This window comes from Artemia sp. Qi Xiang Cuo, chromosome 1 (genome assembly GCF_049724085.1).
Source record: "Artemia sp. Qi Xiang Cuo chromosome 1, ASM4972408v1, whole genome shotgun sequence".
NCBI classification, from domain to species: Eukaryota; Metazoa; Arthropoda; class Branchiopoda; order Anostraca; family Artemiidae; genus Artemia; species Artemia sp. Qi Xiang Cuo.
Window position 1 is genome coordinate 14,745,756 of NC_142794.1, and position 17,996 is coordinate 14,763,751.

The following is a 17,996-nucleotide window of genomic DNA, read 5'->3' on the forward strand; positions in this document are numbered from 1 at the left end:
CCCTTGTCGATTTGGCGTAGAGTGCCTCCCTTTCTCCAGAAGGATCTGGAATATATGCTTATAAATAGCTTATGATGAATCTCGAAACTTCAGTACAGGCGTGGTTTGTGCTGAAGGTACACTGTCTAAGGCAGTGGTTCCCAACCAATTTCGGATCAGGCCCCACCTAGGCATTTCTAAAATCCTGATGCCCCCCCCCCCACCTTTATATTTAATTTTTGTTATTTAAATTTTACGTGCACTCACCCGAAGGAAGCTTAAAAGGCCATTAACTTGGTTCTTTCTTTTTTGGGGGGAGGGGGTTGTCCTCTAGGCATATTTTATGCTAAGAAAGAAATGGAAATTGGAATTCATTCAGGAATAGCTTTATTTTTAAAAAAATGTTGATTTACTTTTTTATGGAGTTCATTTCTAAATTTTCCTTGTGCATTTTCCCGGACAATTTCCCTTGTCCTGTACCCAAAAGCACAAGGTATCAATAGTTTTTATTCAGAGGGGAGGGGCAAGAATCCCTTAAAAACGAATCAAAAACGTGTTCTGTGCTTTTATTGCATTTTTATAAGTTGGACAAACATCCGTTGATTTTGAATTAAAATCTAGTATTTTGCAGGCATCAAGACATGGCTAATTGTAGAAAAAACCAAGACAAATAGTCCGAGTGATTGAAAGGTCAATCTGGGATAAGCCCTTATTAGGATTGTATAAAAACGATGTTATTTCATTTGTTAATAGATAAGTCTATCTTTCATCCGTTCATCATCCATCCGCTCAAACCGCGGTCTCCACTCCCTTAAAAACGGCCTTGGCTGTACCTTGTTCATTTGTTTGCTTTGCAAGGAGGCTTTTTTTTTTTTTTTTTTTTTTTTTTTTTTTTTTTTTTTGTCGGATCCTGTGCAGTTTGGCTTCTGCCACTATATTGTCAAAAAAAAAAAAAAAAAAAAAAAAAAAAAATCTCCATATAATACTAACAAAAGAGAAGCAACATTACCACATTAAATTCACAGTAAGTCCTCACCATTACTACATATGAAAATTAAATTTAAAAAAAAACAAGTTTTTTTTAACTGAAAGTAAGGAACGACGTTAAAACTTAAAACGAACAGAAATTATTCCGTATATGAAAGGGGCTGTCCCCTCCTCAACGCCTCGCTCTTTACGCTAAAGTTTTTTATTGTTTAAAAAAAATAAGTTGTGAGAAACTCAAACTTTAGTGTAAAGAGCGAGGCGTTGAGGAGAAGACAGTCCCTTTCATATACGGGATAATTTCTGTTCGTTTTTAAGTTTTAACGTCGTTCCTTACTTTCAGTTAAAAAAACATGATTTTTTTTATTTAATTTTTTAACGCGTTTTGAATTGATGCAGGTTTTGATTTTGGCTCACCGTACATGAATTATTAAAACAAAATTTGCATATTAATTTTATTTTTATTTGGTTAAATGGCTTTCTCGAAACTTGTTTAATTTTGTTTACGAACGTTTTTATTAGTAATGAATATGCGTAATTTACGAATTAATTTGCGTAACGAACATCTATGTTCATATATTTTTAAAACGAATATTAGGGGGCTCTCCTACTAGTCAATACCTCGGTCTTTAAGCTAAAGTTCGAATTTTGTTCCAATTCTTTTAAAATGACCCCTTAATCACAAAGGTTGTTATCTAGAATAAATAGCTCTTATGAAAGTACTAAAAAATCTTTGGCTTAAAGAGCGAGGTACTGACTAGGGTGTGAACCCAATCATACACGTAATGTTTTCTGTTCGTTTTAAGTTTTGATGTTACCCCTTATTTTCAGTTGAAAAACTTGTTTTTTTATATTTAATTTCTGATCTTTTTTTTTAATAATGCTGGGAAATCCGGCGACCCCTTCATAGCAATGTCCCTTCCCCCATGAAAACTTCCTTCATGGAAAGATCCTCCCACATAACCCCCAACCCACCCACCCCCTACTACCAAAAAAAATCCCCCCTGAAAACGTCTGTATACTTCCTAATAACCAATACTATATGTTAACATTGGGCAAAGTTCATAACTTTTAGCCCTCCCCCCAGGGACTTCGGCGGATTAAGTCATCCTAAAGGACATATTTATGATATTTTCAACCATACTGAACAAAATGGCTATCTCAAAATTATGATCAGGTGACTTTGGCAAAAAAAATAGCGTGGGAGGGGGTCTAGTTGCCCTCCATTTTTTGGTCACTGAAAAAGGGCACTAGAACTTTTAATTTCCGATCCAATGAGTCCTCCCACGATATTCTAGGACTACTGGGTCAATACGATCACCCCTGGGGGAAAAAAAAAAAAAAAACAAATAAACACGCATCTTTCTTCTGGCAAAAAATGCAAAATTCCACATTTTTGTAGATAGGGACTTGAAACTTATACAGTAGGGTTCTCTGATACGCTGAATATGATGGTGTGATTTTCATCAAAGTTCTATAACTTTTAGGGGTCTTTCTCCCTTTTTTCAAAAATCAGCCAAATTTTCTCAGGCGCGTAACTTTTGATAGTTACGACTAAACTTGATGAAAGTTATATATTTGAAATCAACATTGAAATGTGATTCTTTTGATGTTTCTATTGGTATAAACTCAGTTTCTAGAGTTTCGGTTACCATTGAGCCGGGTCGCTCCTTACTTACAGTTACTTACTTACAGTATACCACGAACTGTTTGAAACCGGAATATTCAGAAGTATTTTCTATATTTTTAACAGTATTTTCAACAACTTTTTTAGACACTTTTCATTCAATTTCATCTATATAGAGAAACATCAAATTCTTAGTCTGATACAAGTTTGGCCCTCATCGGGAGTGGTCCTCAGGTGTGTTTACAGTTATGACCCTCATCATATACAAAATAAGGAAAAGGCCACAAAGTCGTTCCATTATAGAAAACGTTAGCGACAAATTTTCTGAATATATTCTAATACTAAAATTCAAATTTGAAAATACAACCTAAGGGGGTAGGGTATATGTCGGGTACATGACTTATAGCCTTCGTCACCAAATATAATACAAACATAATAAAATTCTAAAAAACTCAGAACCTATAAAAAAAACTTGGAAAACTTGTTATCAATAAGATTTTTAAAAAACTTAAAACTCTCCACAAAAAAAAGCTAATTGGTATGTATCTTCGGGATGTTTTAGGTTCTTTTTTTTATCGCAGTAGCCCTCCCACGTGTTCTCTATCCCCCTATTTTTGAAATTTAGCAATTTGCGATTTTTCATTCCGCTTATACTTATTTAAATATGGAAAATTTTAGTTGTTGTAATTAGCCAAGATTAAAATGTATAACTTCATAACTTTTATCGTATAACTTCATAACTTATAACTTCATATTTTAAGTCTAAAAATATTCTATCTATCTACAACCTTTACCCTTTTTTCCACAGTTTAAAAAATGTTTTGAGATATTATTTTTGTTTTAGTTTACGTATTTATTCAGTTGCCAGCCACTTGTAAATGGTTGCTCTAACTATTTGTTGAAGTATTTTTGCAATTTCATTTATGCATAATCGATTTTGAGGGAAGTAAATAAATAAGTAAATAAACCTTTGATAATACGTCAGAACTTTTCTGGACATAGAGAATAAATGGATACAAAATGAAAAAACTTTCCGGACTTTTCCAGGTGTGTGTCCAGCTATTTATATTTTTGTGGTTTTCAGTTCAATGTTATTCTATTGGAGTTTTTGAGGGGTCATAACGGTTTTTTCATTTTAGTATTTGATTCTCATTAACTCCTTATATTTTGCATTATATACAAGCGATCCTACGGCTATTGGATGCTGGTTGACGGAGATGTAGGCGTGAACTCAGTTTGAAGTTTTACAACTGATTTTTGTCGCTGAAACGCATGAATCGTCAGTATAAAATAAAAATAGACTCAGTTTTCTGTCTAAAGACTAAAATAAATTTTTAAGAAAAAATATTAGAAAAGTTGAAATTTGTCCCCATTAAAATTAACAGCGCAAGATTCATGGCATTTAATGTCATGCCATGGCATGGCATTAATGCCAGTCATGGCATGTCAATGGCAGTCATTGTCAATGGCAGTCGTGTTGGCATTAACGCCATAAATACTTTCTAGCCTTAAAGATTCAATTTTTTCAGAGAGCAGGGTCAAAAAAAATATTTTTACTTTTCAGAACATTTAGAAATTAAAGTATTTTTTTAATATCTAGTTTACTATTTATACATTCTTTTTGTTTGTACTCCTTTCTAAACCAAGAGTGAAACAAACAGGTTGGATTTAAAGGCTATACAGATACCTTTCGATCACGTTTCCATAACTACCCATAGCTTGATTAATCAGAACTAATTGTTTAATTAGTACTACTCTTTAAAAACAGAGGACTTTACAATCAATTATAGTTAAAGTTTACAATTATGATTAATTTATAGATTATAAATTCCAATATTTTATTAATAAATTATTCATGATAATTAACCATTAATTATTTGATTAATTTATATTAATCTATTTGACCCAATACCTTTCCATGAAACCACATTGACACGATTTCTTGGGGTATACTTACTTGGATAAAGCCGCCACGTTCCCTGACCATATTATAGAGTTTAAACAGATCGAGCGGGTTCTTGGTAATATTTGGACAAGATGTGATTGGATACCCTTCAACTTCCATAAACTGCAACAGTTGATCAACAAAAGGACGTCTATCAGGATTATCATCAAATTCATAAAGCTTCTGGATTCCTTCGGTCAGAGCTCCACGCTGTAAGAAAAACTTAAGTATTAGGGTTTAAAGCAACATAACGACTCAGAGACAGAGTTTTTGCAATTCAAACTGTGATTATATTCTTTCTCAAAACGTTTCTTTTTCGTCTCGATTTGAAACTGAATCAATAGAACTGAAACTGTTGAGTCATCAGAAATCAAGTCCAATCCATCGAGAGAATATCAGCCCCTTGATACACTGCCCTTGATACAATTTATAATCTTGGTACAATCTATGTATTGAACAAATATGGACTTTTTTGTTCGTATTTTTACAACACACGAATAAACTTATAATAACTATGCTGTTTAAGGGCACCCACAGGGGGAGGGGACTGTCAGAGCTCCCATATTGTAAGAAAATTGAAGTCGTAGGGTTTGAAGCAGTACAAAAACTCAAAGATAATTTTTATGCAGCTCAAATTGTGATCATATACTTTTTAATTATCCTTTTTTTTTGAACTACAGCAATGGAAGTTTTTAAATTCTCAATCTCCAGCAATGATCTCTATCATTAGCTCTCTCTCATTAGCTATCATTGATCTCTATCATTAGCTATCATAGCTCTTCTATTCCCCTACTCCCCATGGCCAATTTCTATGGAAAGCAAAGTCTTAGCCATTACGTAAAAAAAAACATATCTTCTATAGCTATGAGATTAGTTCCCTCTGGTTTCCTCCAAGGAAAACTTGGAAGAGTCAACTTTTCCCTGTGCTTGAATCAGGCAGGCAAGCCCAAAAGTCACTCCCGTTGGTCCAAGGAAGGAGCACATGGTAGAATTTCACTCGGCGCGATTTCAGGCTAGTTGAACGGCTATTTGTAGCCAACCTATGTCCCAACGCCGGTAACAAAGGAGGGGGTTAAGGTGAAAGGTAGAATTGAAATCTTAACATATTAATACTTTATTTTATTAATTAAATAGTAATTTACACTGCTAAATACTAATACTATTATTTATTTATTAATGATTAATTTTACTAAAAAAATTGCTAATTAATTACAATACTAATAACTACTAATTACTAATACAAAATTACTAAAAAGACTTTATTTATGCAAATTTGAAGGTTTTTCCTCCTGTTTTTTAGTAAGAAATTTGAATATTTTCTTAAGCACAATAAATACTAAGAAACGTCAAGATATTTTTGGAAATTTAACAATAATAAACGACACTAACGATTTTGATAAATGACAAAAATTTTCCCAGCACTAGAATTTCCTTAAAAAAAAAAAACGAGAAAAAAAATACAGAAAAAATTAACTGATTTAACATTATCGAGTCACACCTCTCGTAAGAAGAAAAAACAAATTGCCTTAACAGATATAGGTTAAATATTCTCAACTAAAGCCATGTTCTCAAACCTGACCAAAAGCACAAACATTAAAATGAGCTGCACAATCATGCGCAGTATGAAGAAAAGGCCAGAACAGAAAAAGCACTTCAGTCGTGCAGCCTTGGGTTGTGATACAATTGCTGGAGACTAAATTTGTTTGTCTCTGAGAAAAAATAGTCAACATTATCTAGCGGTATTCAGCGCACACAAGAGAAAACAAAATACAAAAAGGAAAAACAAGATATCAGCTTTATTTTGGTTTCTATTTAGCTTTTCATTTTTGCTTTAGATTCGACCAAAAATAAAAAACTGACCACAATACGAACCAAATAGGTAAATTAGTTTTTTTTTTCGAGTTTATTTTCTCCATGCTAAGGCACCCTTAAACACTTTACAACCGATGGAAATCAGTTTTAAATAATAAATAAAAATGGCTTTTTTACGAAAATTTCAGGTTAAAATCCAAATAGACTTTTAATTGAGATCTCAATTCAGAACTCAAAATTATCTTTAATTATCTTGTTAAAAATAATCTATCTTTTAAATTTAACATATTCTCAAATTTTCATATTCATCTTTTATTCTAATTCTGCTCCGGCGACTTCAATAAGAATTCAGATTTTAACAAAAAGTCATTCGACTTGTTTTGTTCAGAGGTCTAGTAAACCTAAGTTAAACAGCCAAAATTTCTCCATTTAACCAGTTCTTATACGCATATTCATCATCATGTCAAACAATAAGCAGGTTTGTGGGTTTCTATTCTTTTTTTTTGCTTAGATTTTGCATGCTTACTCAGTCCTAACAATTTTACAATCAATAAAAAGAATCTACCATCTTTAAAATAAAAAAATATATAAGAAAATCAGTTTTGATCCAAATAAGCTTTGTTTTGATTTAAAAAATTCGGCTAATTTAGTCAGTAGGTCAATGTAACTTCAAATTACAGTCAATTTAACTTCAACTTAAAGCGCCAGAACTTAATCTCTTACCAATTCTCATACTCTGTAATGCAACGAACTACAATATCTCAAAAGCTAAAAAAGTAGAAAAAAACTGCACACTAAATTTCACCGAATAATACTATTCTAAGATATAGTTAGTTATTCCCCACAATCTAAAAGTAAGCAGAAAGTTACCATACACATCGAAGAGGGGCACCATTTGAGTAAGTGGGGGGAGTATAACTACCATGGAACAATTTTAGGCTTTGGAATAAGCCTTAACTCCTACTAATCCAGGCTTCTAGCATGCACCGGCCTTGATTTTCACCTTGCAGACGAGTATTCAAATATGCTTCTGCATTAAGCTGTCGAAAACCATTGCTATACTATTATCAAGATGTTTACAAGGCGTGAGAAAAAATGAACTTCAAAGGCTTAAAGGGTAGGATGCAATTATGCCTTGTGGCATGTAAATCCTCATGTGGGACCTCAATAGATATTTTTTTAAACCAACGTTTATGTTTGCAGGTCATATTTAAGTTAAAAAGGCATAAAGTATTGAAATTTTGTTTGCATTTAAGACCTTGTCCCAGAAGTAGACCGAAACATGTGTTGGTGCGATCGTAATCACACGCGGGGGAATGGGGCCATTCGTAAGGCCGTACTCAGCGCAGTTTCAAGGTTTGATCCCCTCCCCTCAAAAAAAAAATTCTCTGACTCGTAAAAATGTAACAATAATGCATAAAAACTAATTTTGGGCTGCGTTTTTTTAAGTTTTTTCTGTAACCCCCTCACCCCCACCCATAACAAAAATCATGGACACACCCTTGGTCTATTCCATTAATACAGCTTGCAAGTACTACGGAGATCAGCCATTTGGAGAAGGTACATGAAAAAGAAAATAGGCTAAATTTTTTAATGAAAATCTCTTAAGGAAAATTTTGGTGAATCTGTGGATTTGCCTTGATTCTACCTTGCCCTTCCCCACCCTTCCGAACTCCTAGTGAATGGCGGTCCTGACATCAAATAGCAATTCACCAAAAGACATAACTTGGTTAATATAAAAGAGGATAGCAGCTTAATAGAGATCAAAGTTCAAATTTACAGATGCGTAAACATAAAAACTATAAACCTTGAATTTAGGAGCATCCACTTGTTGAATATTAAATACCTAAAAAAAGAAAAGGCCATTCTATAACTTTACATACACTTGAATGACACTCGGGCACAGAAGAAAATAAGGGGGCCATATATATCATTTAAAAAAAAATTCTGGGAGATCTTAGCTTATGCCAATAGATATATGGAGTTTTCGGAGGAAAATTTTAACATATCAAAAGATGGCCCCTTATAGAATCCTACATATAAAAGGATAGTAAAAATAAGGGGTTCACTCTGTTTTTTTTTCAATATCCTTATTATCCTTATCATATGAAATATCTATCACGCCACAGCAGACATAAAAAACAACAATACATAAAAACAGTCTAAACCAGCAATAGGACAAGATAAGAGAAATATGTTATATTAATAGTATATTACATTAATATAATATTATATCAATTCTTTAGTATTATGTTATCTATTAATATAAAATATACTAATATATTGATGTTAAATCATATGGATATTATGTCAGTATATTATATCAATAAATTCCTAAGTATTACATATAAATTTATATCTAAAAAGGTACCCTGTAATATAAGAAAGGGTGAAAATTCGGTGTCAATATCATGACTAATTTTAGAAGTTCTTGATTCGCGAAGTAAGACTTCTGAATAAAAAGTAAGCTTTCTATTGGTAAAACGCAACAATAAATGAAGAAAATGAATCTATACCAGTCTTTCTATATCAACATCAACCTTTCATCCGCTAAATCAATGCTTGGCAAAGTTCTGCTTAGTGGGTTTACTAGAAATAAAAAAAGAAAGGAAATTCTTCTGCCATGTTAAAACGTTTTTTTACGAATTTCGAGAAAGATTTAGACCGACCTTAGCTTTGTAATGATATAGTGAATGAAAGCTAATGTTTTCTCCATTTATTGACGCATGTACTGTCATTGACAGCTCTATAGTTACTTGGAGTTAATAGTTACTGGATTTTTAATAGTTACTAGTTTTTTTTAACAAGTTTTTAATTTCACTACAAACTAAATTGACGCGTTTTGCTACGATCTCGAAATATTTATGCAATATTTACTCAAACGATTTTTTATGCAACATCAAAAATGGTTTTCTCCATTTATATTAATGTTTTCTCCAGTATATTCTCCTTGACATAATGTTTTCTCCATTTATTGACGCATGTACTGCCATTGAAAGCTCTAAAGTTACTTGGAGTTAACAGTTGCTGATTTTTTTAGTTACTAGTTTTTTATTTTACTACAAACTAAATTGACGCGTTTTGCTACGATCTCAAAAGAAGGAAAATTGAAGGAAACAAAAATTAATATGCAACATAAAAATTTGTATTTATTTGGCAACGTGGACTGTTGCATCTTGGCCATTGGTCATCGGCCATTGGTTGGTTTCGCCGAAAAGAAAGTGTTTTGGGTGAAACATTCTATTTTATTTCTTTGCCATCCATTAGACCCTGTTGTGTTCGGGGTCCGGCGTATTCCCCAACCTATGGAAAATCCCCCCTCCACAAAATTCCTCACTGAAAAAATTTCCCCTCATTTAAAATAACAATCTTATTTTTAAATTTAAAATTCTTTGAAAGATTAGGTTGGGGGTACTAACTTACTCATTGGACGTTGTTGTATATAGAAAGACATCCATAAACGAAATTAATATGCAGAAAATGTGAATAATGTGAACGAAAGCAACTGTCGAGTATTTGTGTTCAGGGGTCTCTGCGCTCAGTCAGCACGAAAACTATTCGAAAAGTTCACAGGGGTCTCGGGCAGGGGGGGGGATTGTGAATCTAAAACTTTCGCAAGAGTGTACTCAACAACTTCTTAAAGTTCTTTGACGTTCGAACGAACAGTGTAGTGACGCATACAGGCGACATCGACATACATTCGTTTTTAATTTTATATATACTTGCTATATATTATTTTACTATGTTTTTACTAGTTACTACAGAGTTACTATATACGGTTACCCGTTACTCAGGGAAACTTAGCACCTGAACGCAAGTTCTAATATTTTACACCAGAGCTTATCAAACTGGTGCAGACATTCACCACTTGGTCAACATCAAATGTAATTGGTACTAATTTACCCAACTCCCTTTATTTCATTTCTAAATTCAACCAACTAAGAATATGCATATATTAATAAAAACAAAATTGTGCACCCAAGATTTATTAAATTCTTACTGGGCTTACGTTAGATCTTCCCCATCCTTGGCCAGGGCTATTTGCATCGTTAAAGTCGTCGTGCACCATACCAGGACTAGGAGCTGTGCCAATAGATGGCGTAGCTGGGTGGCTTCCAGGAAAACCAAGTGGGGTTGTATTGGCTTGCTTTGACCGAGGGGTAGGCGGCTCATCTTCTCTAGAGGCTGTAAAAGTAGATTTTGTATTTTATTATCTTAAAAAAATCTACTACCAAGCCAAATTAGCGAAAAGATACAGGAACCATTTATCAAAGATACTTAGATCAAGCTGTTTAGAACCGTATAGTAGACCTGTTTAATGCGGTGAACTTATATTTTATCTTCTCTATTTGGTTTTTTGCCTCCAGCAGATAACAAATAGTCCACCACAAATCCCTTTCTGGTATTTCTTAAAATCTCTTTCCAATATAAGCAGGAAATAAATCGAATCTTATTTTGTATGTTTTTTTTTTAATAATTTTACTAGTAGGCATGAATTTCACAAGTTTGACCTAACATAGGGATACCATAAGAGCTTTATGGTAGACGCTCCACCTCGCCGGGTAAAGAAATAAAAGCGTCGAAACCCATTTAGGCAGGTAGTATTCCTCTGAGGAGTCCTAATGGGAGGTAATCACTTGGAATTACCTCCCATCATATATTTCGTTAGATTTAAGGTGCTTTTGCATGTAAATTTACAACGGCTTACATTTAATAATGACGACTTTGAATGGATTAGGACATTTCGATATTGTTGACGATTTGGTTATACTGTTTTGTCCTAGGTAATTGGATAGGATAAGTAAGGTCAAGACCTCGTTTATCTCAATTGCTGGATTAGGAAAACAGCTCTTTTCTTCTTCTTTTCTCTTTTTTTTCTAACCAAGTTTTCTAACTTCTAACACATTATAATTAAACTTACCTTGATGCTTTTTTTTATTCTAAACTAATTTTAAAGCCTCAAAGCTTTGAATTTTCGATACAAAGGGAATAATTAACACTACTAAACAACTCACTGCCGCACCAAGCCACCCGAGACCAGCACGTCTACGCACGCTCATCCTAAATCCAAAACTATGTCAAGCCTCCCTCTTTGAACCCTCCCAAAAAGTACCAATTTCCTTTAAATCCTTCCGTATGACTTCCTCCCAAAGGCAGATCTAGATAAAAAATCTTGGGGGGACCCAATACGACAAGGGCGCAAATAATTGACCAAATTGACAAACTTGTATTTTAAAAGGGTAAAAAAGAGAAAGGAAACAAATGAGGGCACCAGAAAAATCCCTGCCCCCCCTGGATCCTCCCTTGTTTCCTCCCACTCAATCTAGAGACGATTCCCCAGATGGTTGGCCGAAAAGGATGGTTTTCGGCAATATGTCATTCTTCATTTGTACAACTTGTCCTGCAAGCATAGCAATTTTAAAAGTCGACTCACCTTGGGAGGCATTAGAAAGCGTGGACTGTTGAGAAGCTTCATCAATCCCAGCTCCATCGGGTCCAGTTACCGTTATCTGGGAAGCATTAGGGCCTGGAGACGGGGGGTGGTGCGGTGTAGGCGACAAAAGATTGCCACCACTTGTCGGATAACCTGGATGTGGAGGAGTTAATTGCGGGTTTCCACTATGTGGCTGGTTGGAATAGCCTACTTTCTGCTGCAGCTGATGACGCAGATATTGAACTGGCTGCGCGGGAGAAGGAGCCCTTAACGAAACTTGCGACTGCTGCATGGGAGGCTGTCCAAGCCCTTGTTGTTTGACCCACTAGAAAGGCATTTCATAATTTTGATAAATACTAGCCAAAAAAAAATACACAAAATCTGCATTATTCTCTTCTTATTTCCAAATCGTAAATCTTTCAAAGAAGAAATATTGCGTAAACTCAAAAAGGATTATTTAATAAGAACTAAGCTGCAGTATATCCCTTTTTATCCTATATAGAGATTCTTTAAAAACAATAATTTCATTTTTAAGAATTCTTTTTTTCTTGGAACTTCCAAAATACCGAGGATTAAAATACTGCTGAAATAACTAATATATAAATCATATTTCGTTTAATAAAAATAGTCTAATTTGGAAAAAAAAAAAATTTTAAAACAAATTATTTCTTAAATTACCAAGAATCCCACACTACTGAAATAACTGGTATAATGATTTACATTTTATTCAATTGAAATAATTTCATTTTAAAAGAAAAATATTATTTTTGTAAACTTTCAAAATACCGAGAATCCAACACAGTTTCGTTATGAAATAACTAAAAATTATCTTCTTCTTTTACTGCTAATAAGAAGATTTTTTTTACAAGATATTTTTTATGAGTAAAAAAAATATTTTCAGAACCAAATAAGACAGGGAAAACGGACTGAGTCCATCGATAAAAGTACTTTAAATTTAGGGCAAGTCCTGCAAATATTTTGCAAAACTGTTTGAACCACTACAGACGCATTGAAGACGCGAAACACAAAATATAAGAAAAATCGTCAAAATGCCAGCTATCCTATACATAAACTAAAACAAAAATAACAGCTTCGTTTTGTATTCCGCTTGTTGTGTTTTTTCCTAACTGGATAAGAAAATGCATTATTAGTATTAATAACCAGCATAACATACCAAAAAAGGAGATTAAAATCAGTGCTTAAAAATCATCAAGAAATAATATTTACTTCATAGTTTCCTAATTTTCGTGTAATTCCGTCTTACGCGTTCTTTCAGTTTTTCTCTCCCTCAAAATAATGCCCCCTCCTTCACCTTGAAGAAATTCATGTGTACGTGTCAGTCTGGAAGAGTCATAATTTGATAAAGATTGGCGAAAGATAACATAAAAATGCTCTCTTCCATGTTAATTTCTAATCCAAATAAATCAGTCTGTAGCTAGCTACAGTTCTACGTTCCATTACATTTTTCACGCTAAGGAGAGTTGCAAAAAGCCAAAAAAACTAGTACACAGTTTTAAAACTGTCGTTGAGTGCAGTGGCGCTAATTCATGAAAATTCAGGGGGTGGGGGCAAAATGTATTTTAAAATACCGGGGTGCTCAATTTTCTCCTTTTCCGTTCTTTTTTCAATAAAAATGCCAAAAATGGTATATTTCAATGATAATATTAAAAAAGGTGTTCTTCAAAATCTAGGGGGGGGGGGAATGCTCCCTTCCCCAATTAGCACCACTGCATGCGTGACCAATATTATCAAACAACTATATCTAACTTATTATTGTCCATGGAGGCACTTACGAAGAAATGTATATTTAAGGTTTGTCAAATTATTCAAAACATATAAAAATGTACACTCACAACAGACAAAACAAGACGAATCACAAGTAACCCCCCCCCCCTCCGGTACTTACATTTTTTCATGTTTGGGGATCTGATCAGGGGAAAATGACATGTTTCATCCCCTTCGGTGAAAAAGAGAACGAGGCGTTCACCTGAACAAAGTATTGCCTTTATAAGTACAAAAATCCGTCATTTGTGTGCAAATGATATCATTAGTGGAAGAAGAGAAGAAACCTTTGCTAATTTGCAGACAAGTATTGACCAGGGTTGCCACTCGGTGAAAAAAAAATCCGTTATTTTTTGGTTGATAGTGATTTTCTTCAATAATCTATGTGATTCATGTGCTGATTTAGTGATTTATATTTTAGGTAATATAAAAGTCACTAGAAATAGTAATAAATTACTAGGGGTGGCAACCCTGATATAGACCATTACAAAACAAACCTGGCAAAAATAAGCACCCAAGATATAGCTGGCGAGAGACGTCACCAAAATGGACACAGCATGTCCACTATCCCCGAATTTGTATGGGTTTCTTCGAAATCCCCTGAATGAAAATTGGGTTTGAAAATCGGGAAAGTTGAGTCAGAAATTCACCAAAAATTGGCGTTTACAAATACAGAAACCTTAGCAAGATACATTAATCGTTCCTTTTTCTTCTAGCTTTAATTTTCGAAAAAATTCGGGGAAACCCAATTTTCATTCAAAGGAATTTGGGGAAATCCCATAAAACTTTTGGATTGTGCAATCACTGATTAAGTCATTTTTAGCTCGTCATGAATATACGTTCATACTTTGACTGGATTTTTTATGCCATAGTTTTCGAACGGAAAGGAAACATTTTAAGGACGCCCCATATCAAAACTGTCACATTTCGAGTCTCAGCGTCGGCTGACGGTCTCAAAGACAAAAAGCCCTTTAGCAAATTTTTCCAGCACCACAAGGAGCTTCCGAAGCAATTTTGGTAAAAATTGATAGGGAACCTTAGATATTTTAACAACTTTGAAAATCTAACTAGAGGCTAGTTTAAAAGAAAGAGAACTATAATCTCTTACTATTTATTAAGCAAAATGCAGTTTAATCAGTGTACGCACAGCATAAATAATGTGCATCCTGTGTCCACAAATCAAGGTAGTTAGCACAACAGGAAACTTCCAAAGCTGTCAGATTATTCAATGAGACTTCTTTTGAGCTGATTCTTAATGTTATTCAAGCAGATATACTATAAAATTTAGGAACTGCCCTTTCCTGAACCTTAAAAAGAAAATTCTACTCCGTTCAATTAAAATAACAAAATTGACGTTTTCTTATGATGCAATTTTCACAAAATCTGAATACCTCCATCTCTGGCACACACCAGAAGACTTTAAATGTTTAAAATTTCCGGGAAAGTAGGTGTCCTTTTCTGTCGTTTATTTAAGTCAAGGCAAGACCGCCCAACTAATTCTGACTAGTTTGGCCACACAAACTAAAAAAGCTTGTAATGGGCGAGATAGGGTGATTCTCGTTTATTCGCATCACTTATCAAAAGCTATACAAGTTATGGCAAGACCGGCCACTCAATTTTAAATAGTTCGGCCAAACAAACTAAAAAAGCTTGAAATGGACAAGATAGGGTGATTCTTTAAGGTAACAAAGAGCCTTAGCAGAAATTAAAACTTACCTGTTGTGGATACTGCCCACCTGGATGCGCATAATTAACCGTCGAGTATTGGCCATATTGACCGGGACCACCGGGTCTTGGAGGTCCAGATGCCCCGTATGGTTGAGAAACAGGTGGACCAGGCATACCTGATTGCTGCGGAGAATACCCAGGGTATTGGCCACCCATTTGAGGTCGCTGTGGGGGATAGCTACCAGCAGGACCTGACAAAACATTTTGATAAGACTTGAAAAATGGATCACGTCATGGACAGATTGGTCAAGTAAAAATAAATTGAAAGAAAAAACATTTTTGTTTAAAAGTGTTCAAATCTATGTATTTTTTAACACATTTGGTGAGAAAAAAGAATACCTCTTTTACTTTATAAGATATTTTCAATCATGAGTTTTTTTTAGAATGACATATATGTTTTCTCCCATTTTTAGAAGTAAATTTGAATCGTTTTTCCCATTTCATTTAGCTCTTCGTTGGTTTCCAAAACATTTTTTTTTAAATAAACAAAATATGATTCGATCCCAATTTTAAGAAACTTCAACCAGGCTTTGAAGTAGACCAGCTAATCTTTAATTGTTAAGATATTTTTGAGGGATACAAAAGTTGATTCCTCAATTTAGGGAATTTCTTAAAATCACGCTAAAATCCTTTAATTACAGTTTTTTTTGCAGAAAAAAAAATTAAGAACAAAAAATTATTACCAAAGTTGAGAACCTCTTTAATGAACCATTTTACTCAAGCTTTATCAAAAATATTTCTCTCCCTTTGTTAAAAATGTACTTCACAAGCTTTTCTTTTTTAGAGTCTCTCAACAGTAAGTTGATTAAAAATATAACACACCAGGAAAAACTTCTCGGCAATTTAAGAGTCTAACTTTAGTCGATTTAGTGATGTCAATAGCGACAAGGGCTTGTGCACCTTAGATCCCCCTAGATTAAAAAAAAAATTTTTGGGAGTATTTTCATTTAATATATTTCCATATATGTATGTATTCAATAAATACAAGTTCAAATAGGGATAAAATCTTTTTAATAGACAGTGTTTCACAAACAGTGATAGAAATTCATAGGAAATACCAGATATTTCGGTCACATTTGCAGTGACCGTCATCAGTAGTTTTACTACTGACGACGTCATCAGTTTTACTTACTGACGACGGTCACTGCAGATGTGACCGAAATATCTGGTATTTCTTGTGAATTTCTAACACTGTTTGTGAAACACTGTCTATTAAAAGGATTTTATCCCTATTTGAACTTTTATTTATCGTCATGGAAAGGCAGTGTGGTCTTCGAAATTATCTATATATGTATTCATAGCTTATAGTTCCTTAGTTCTCGTTTATTGAGTCCAAAACAGCTTTTTTTTATATAAAAAAATGTCCATGAAAAGTGTCCTTATAAAATATTCTTTTTAATTAGTGTTTTTTTTTTGTTTTTCTGTGAATTTGATTTGTCAAAGACAGAATATTCAGTACCGTAGTAAAAATAATTTTGGAATTAAATGTTTAACATTCTAAAGTAGGCTTTGCCATTGATTCTTTTGGTGACAAAAAAAATTACGTAGTTTAATTGAGAAAATATTTTCAGTTATGATTTTTCTTAGAACAGAAAAAATTCTGCGAAACAGATTTTTTATTAGTGGCTTCAATTTCTTATTTTATGAAGGCCCGAACGCGGGAAATGGTTTACTTTAACTCCTGCATCGTTAGACTCCCCTCTTATGTGTTTCTATTTTGTTTTTGATATAGTATATATTTTTTCTACATTCATATTCGTTTCTTAAAAAAAGATACGATCTTTCCATGAAATGGCATCGATTTTCACTGATTTGCATTATAAGTTCCACTACGAGCTCATCGAATCTCAAACAAATGTGTCATTGATAACAAAGTCATGGTTTACTCCAGCCCTTTGAAAAGCTTTCTAATTTAGTTTCTCATTTTCATGAATCAGCGGTTTCCTTTAACTCTTCTTCCATTAGTTATCCTCTTATATATTCCTATTCCTTATTTATTTTTGTTTTAATATATATTTTACATTCATATTTATTTTTAAAATAAAGACACAATCTTTCTATGAAGTAGCATCAAACTTTGCTAATTTGCATTATAAGTTCCACCACGAGCTCATCCAGTTCCAAACAAAAGTGTCATTGATAACAGTCATTGTTTACTCCAGCACTTTGAAAAGCTTTCTAATTTAGTTTCTCATTTTTATGAATCAGCGGTTTCCTTTAACCCTTCTTCCATTAGTTATCCTCTTATGTATTTCTATTCCTTATTTATTTTTGTTTTAATATATATTTTACATTCATATTTATTTTTAAAATAAACATACAATCTTTCTATGAAGTAGCATCCTTTGCTAATTTACATTGTAAGTTCCACCACGAGCTCATCCAGTTCCAAACAAATGTGTCATTGATAACAAAGTCATGGTTTACTCCAAAACTTTGAGAAGCTTTATAATTTATTTCTGCAGTCCCCTCAGTCAAAATCGTGGAGAAGTTTTTCGTGGAAAGTGTCTTTGTATTTTTAATCAACTTATTGTTGAAAGACTCAAAAAAAGGAAAGCTTGTCAAGCGCATTTCTAACAAAAGGAGAGAAATATGTTTGTTAAAGCTTGAGTTAATGGTTGGTTAAAAATGTTCTCAACTTTGGTAATGTTTTTTTCTTAATTTTAGTTTTTGAATAAAAACTGTGACATCAATTAAAGGATGTT

At 33.5% G+C, this 17,996-nt stretch overlaps 1 protein-coding gene across 1 annotated transcript in view; it reads right to left on the reverse strand.

The window, feature by feature from the left end:
- The window catches only part of osa (trithorax group protein osa), a 98,075-nt gene that overhangs the window by 27,092 nt on the left and 52,987 nt on the right, over nt 1-17,996 (reverse strand). The window contains exons 7-11 of the mRNA XM_089090863.1: nt 15,280-15,482; nt 11,782-12,106; nt 10,348-10,532; nt 8,155-8,193; nt 4,548-4,745 (exon numbers count right to left, since the gene is read on the reverse strand). Coding sequence (XP_088946989.1) covers nt 4,548-4,745; nt 8,155-8,193; nt 10,348-10,532; nt 11,782-12,106; nt 15,280-15,482 — 950 coding nt within the window. The remainder of the gene's footprint in view (nt 1-4,547; nt 4,746-8,154; nt 8,194-10,347; nt 10,533-11,781; nt 12,107-15,279; nt 15,483-17,996) is intronic.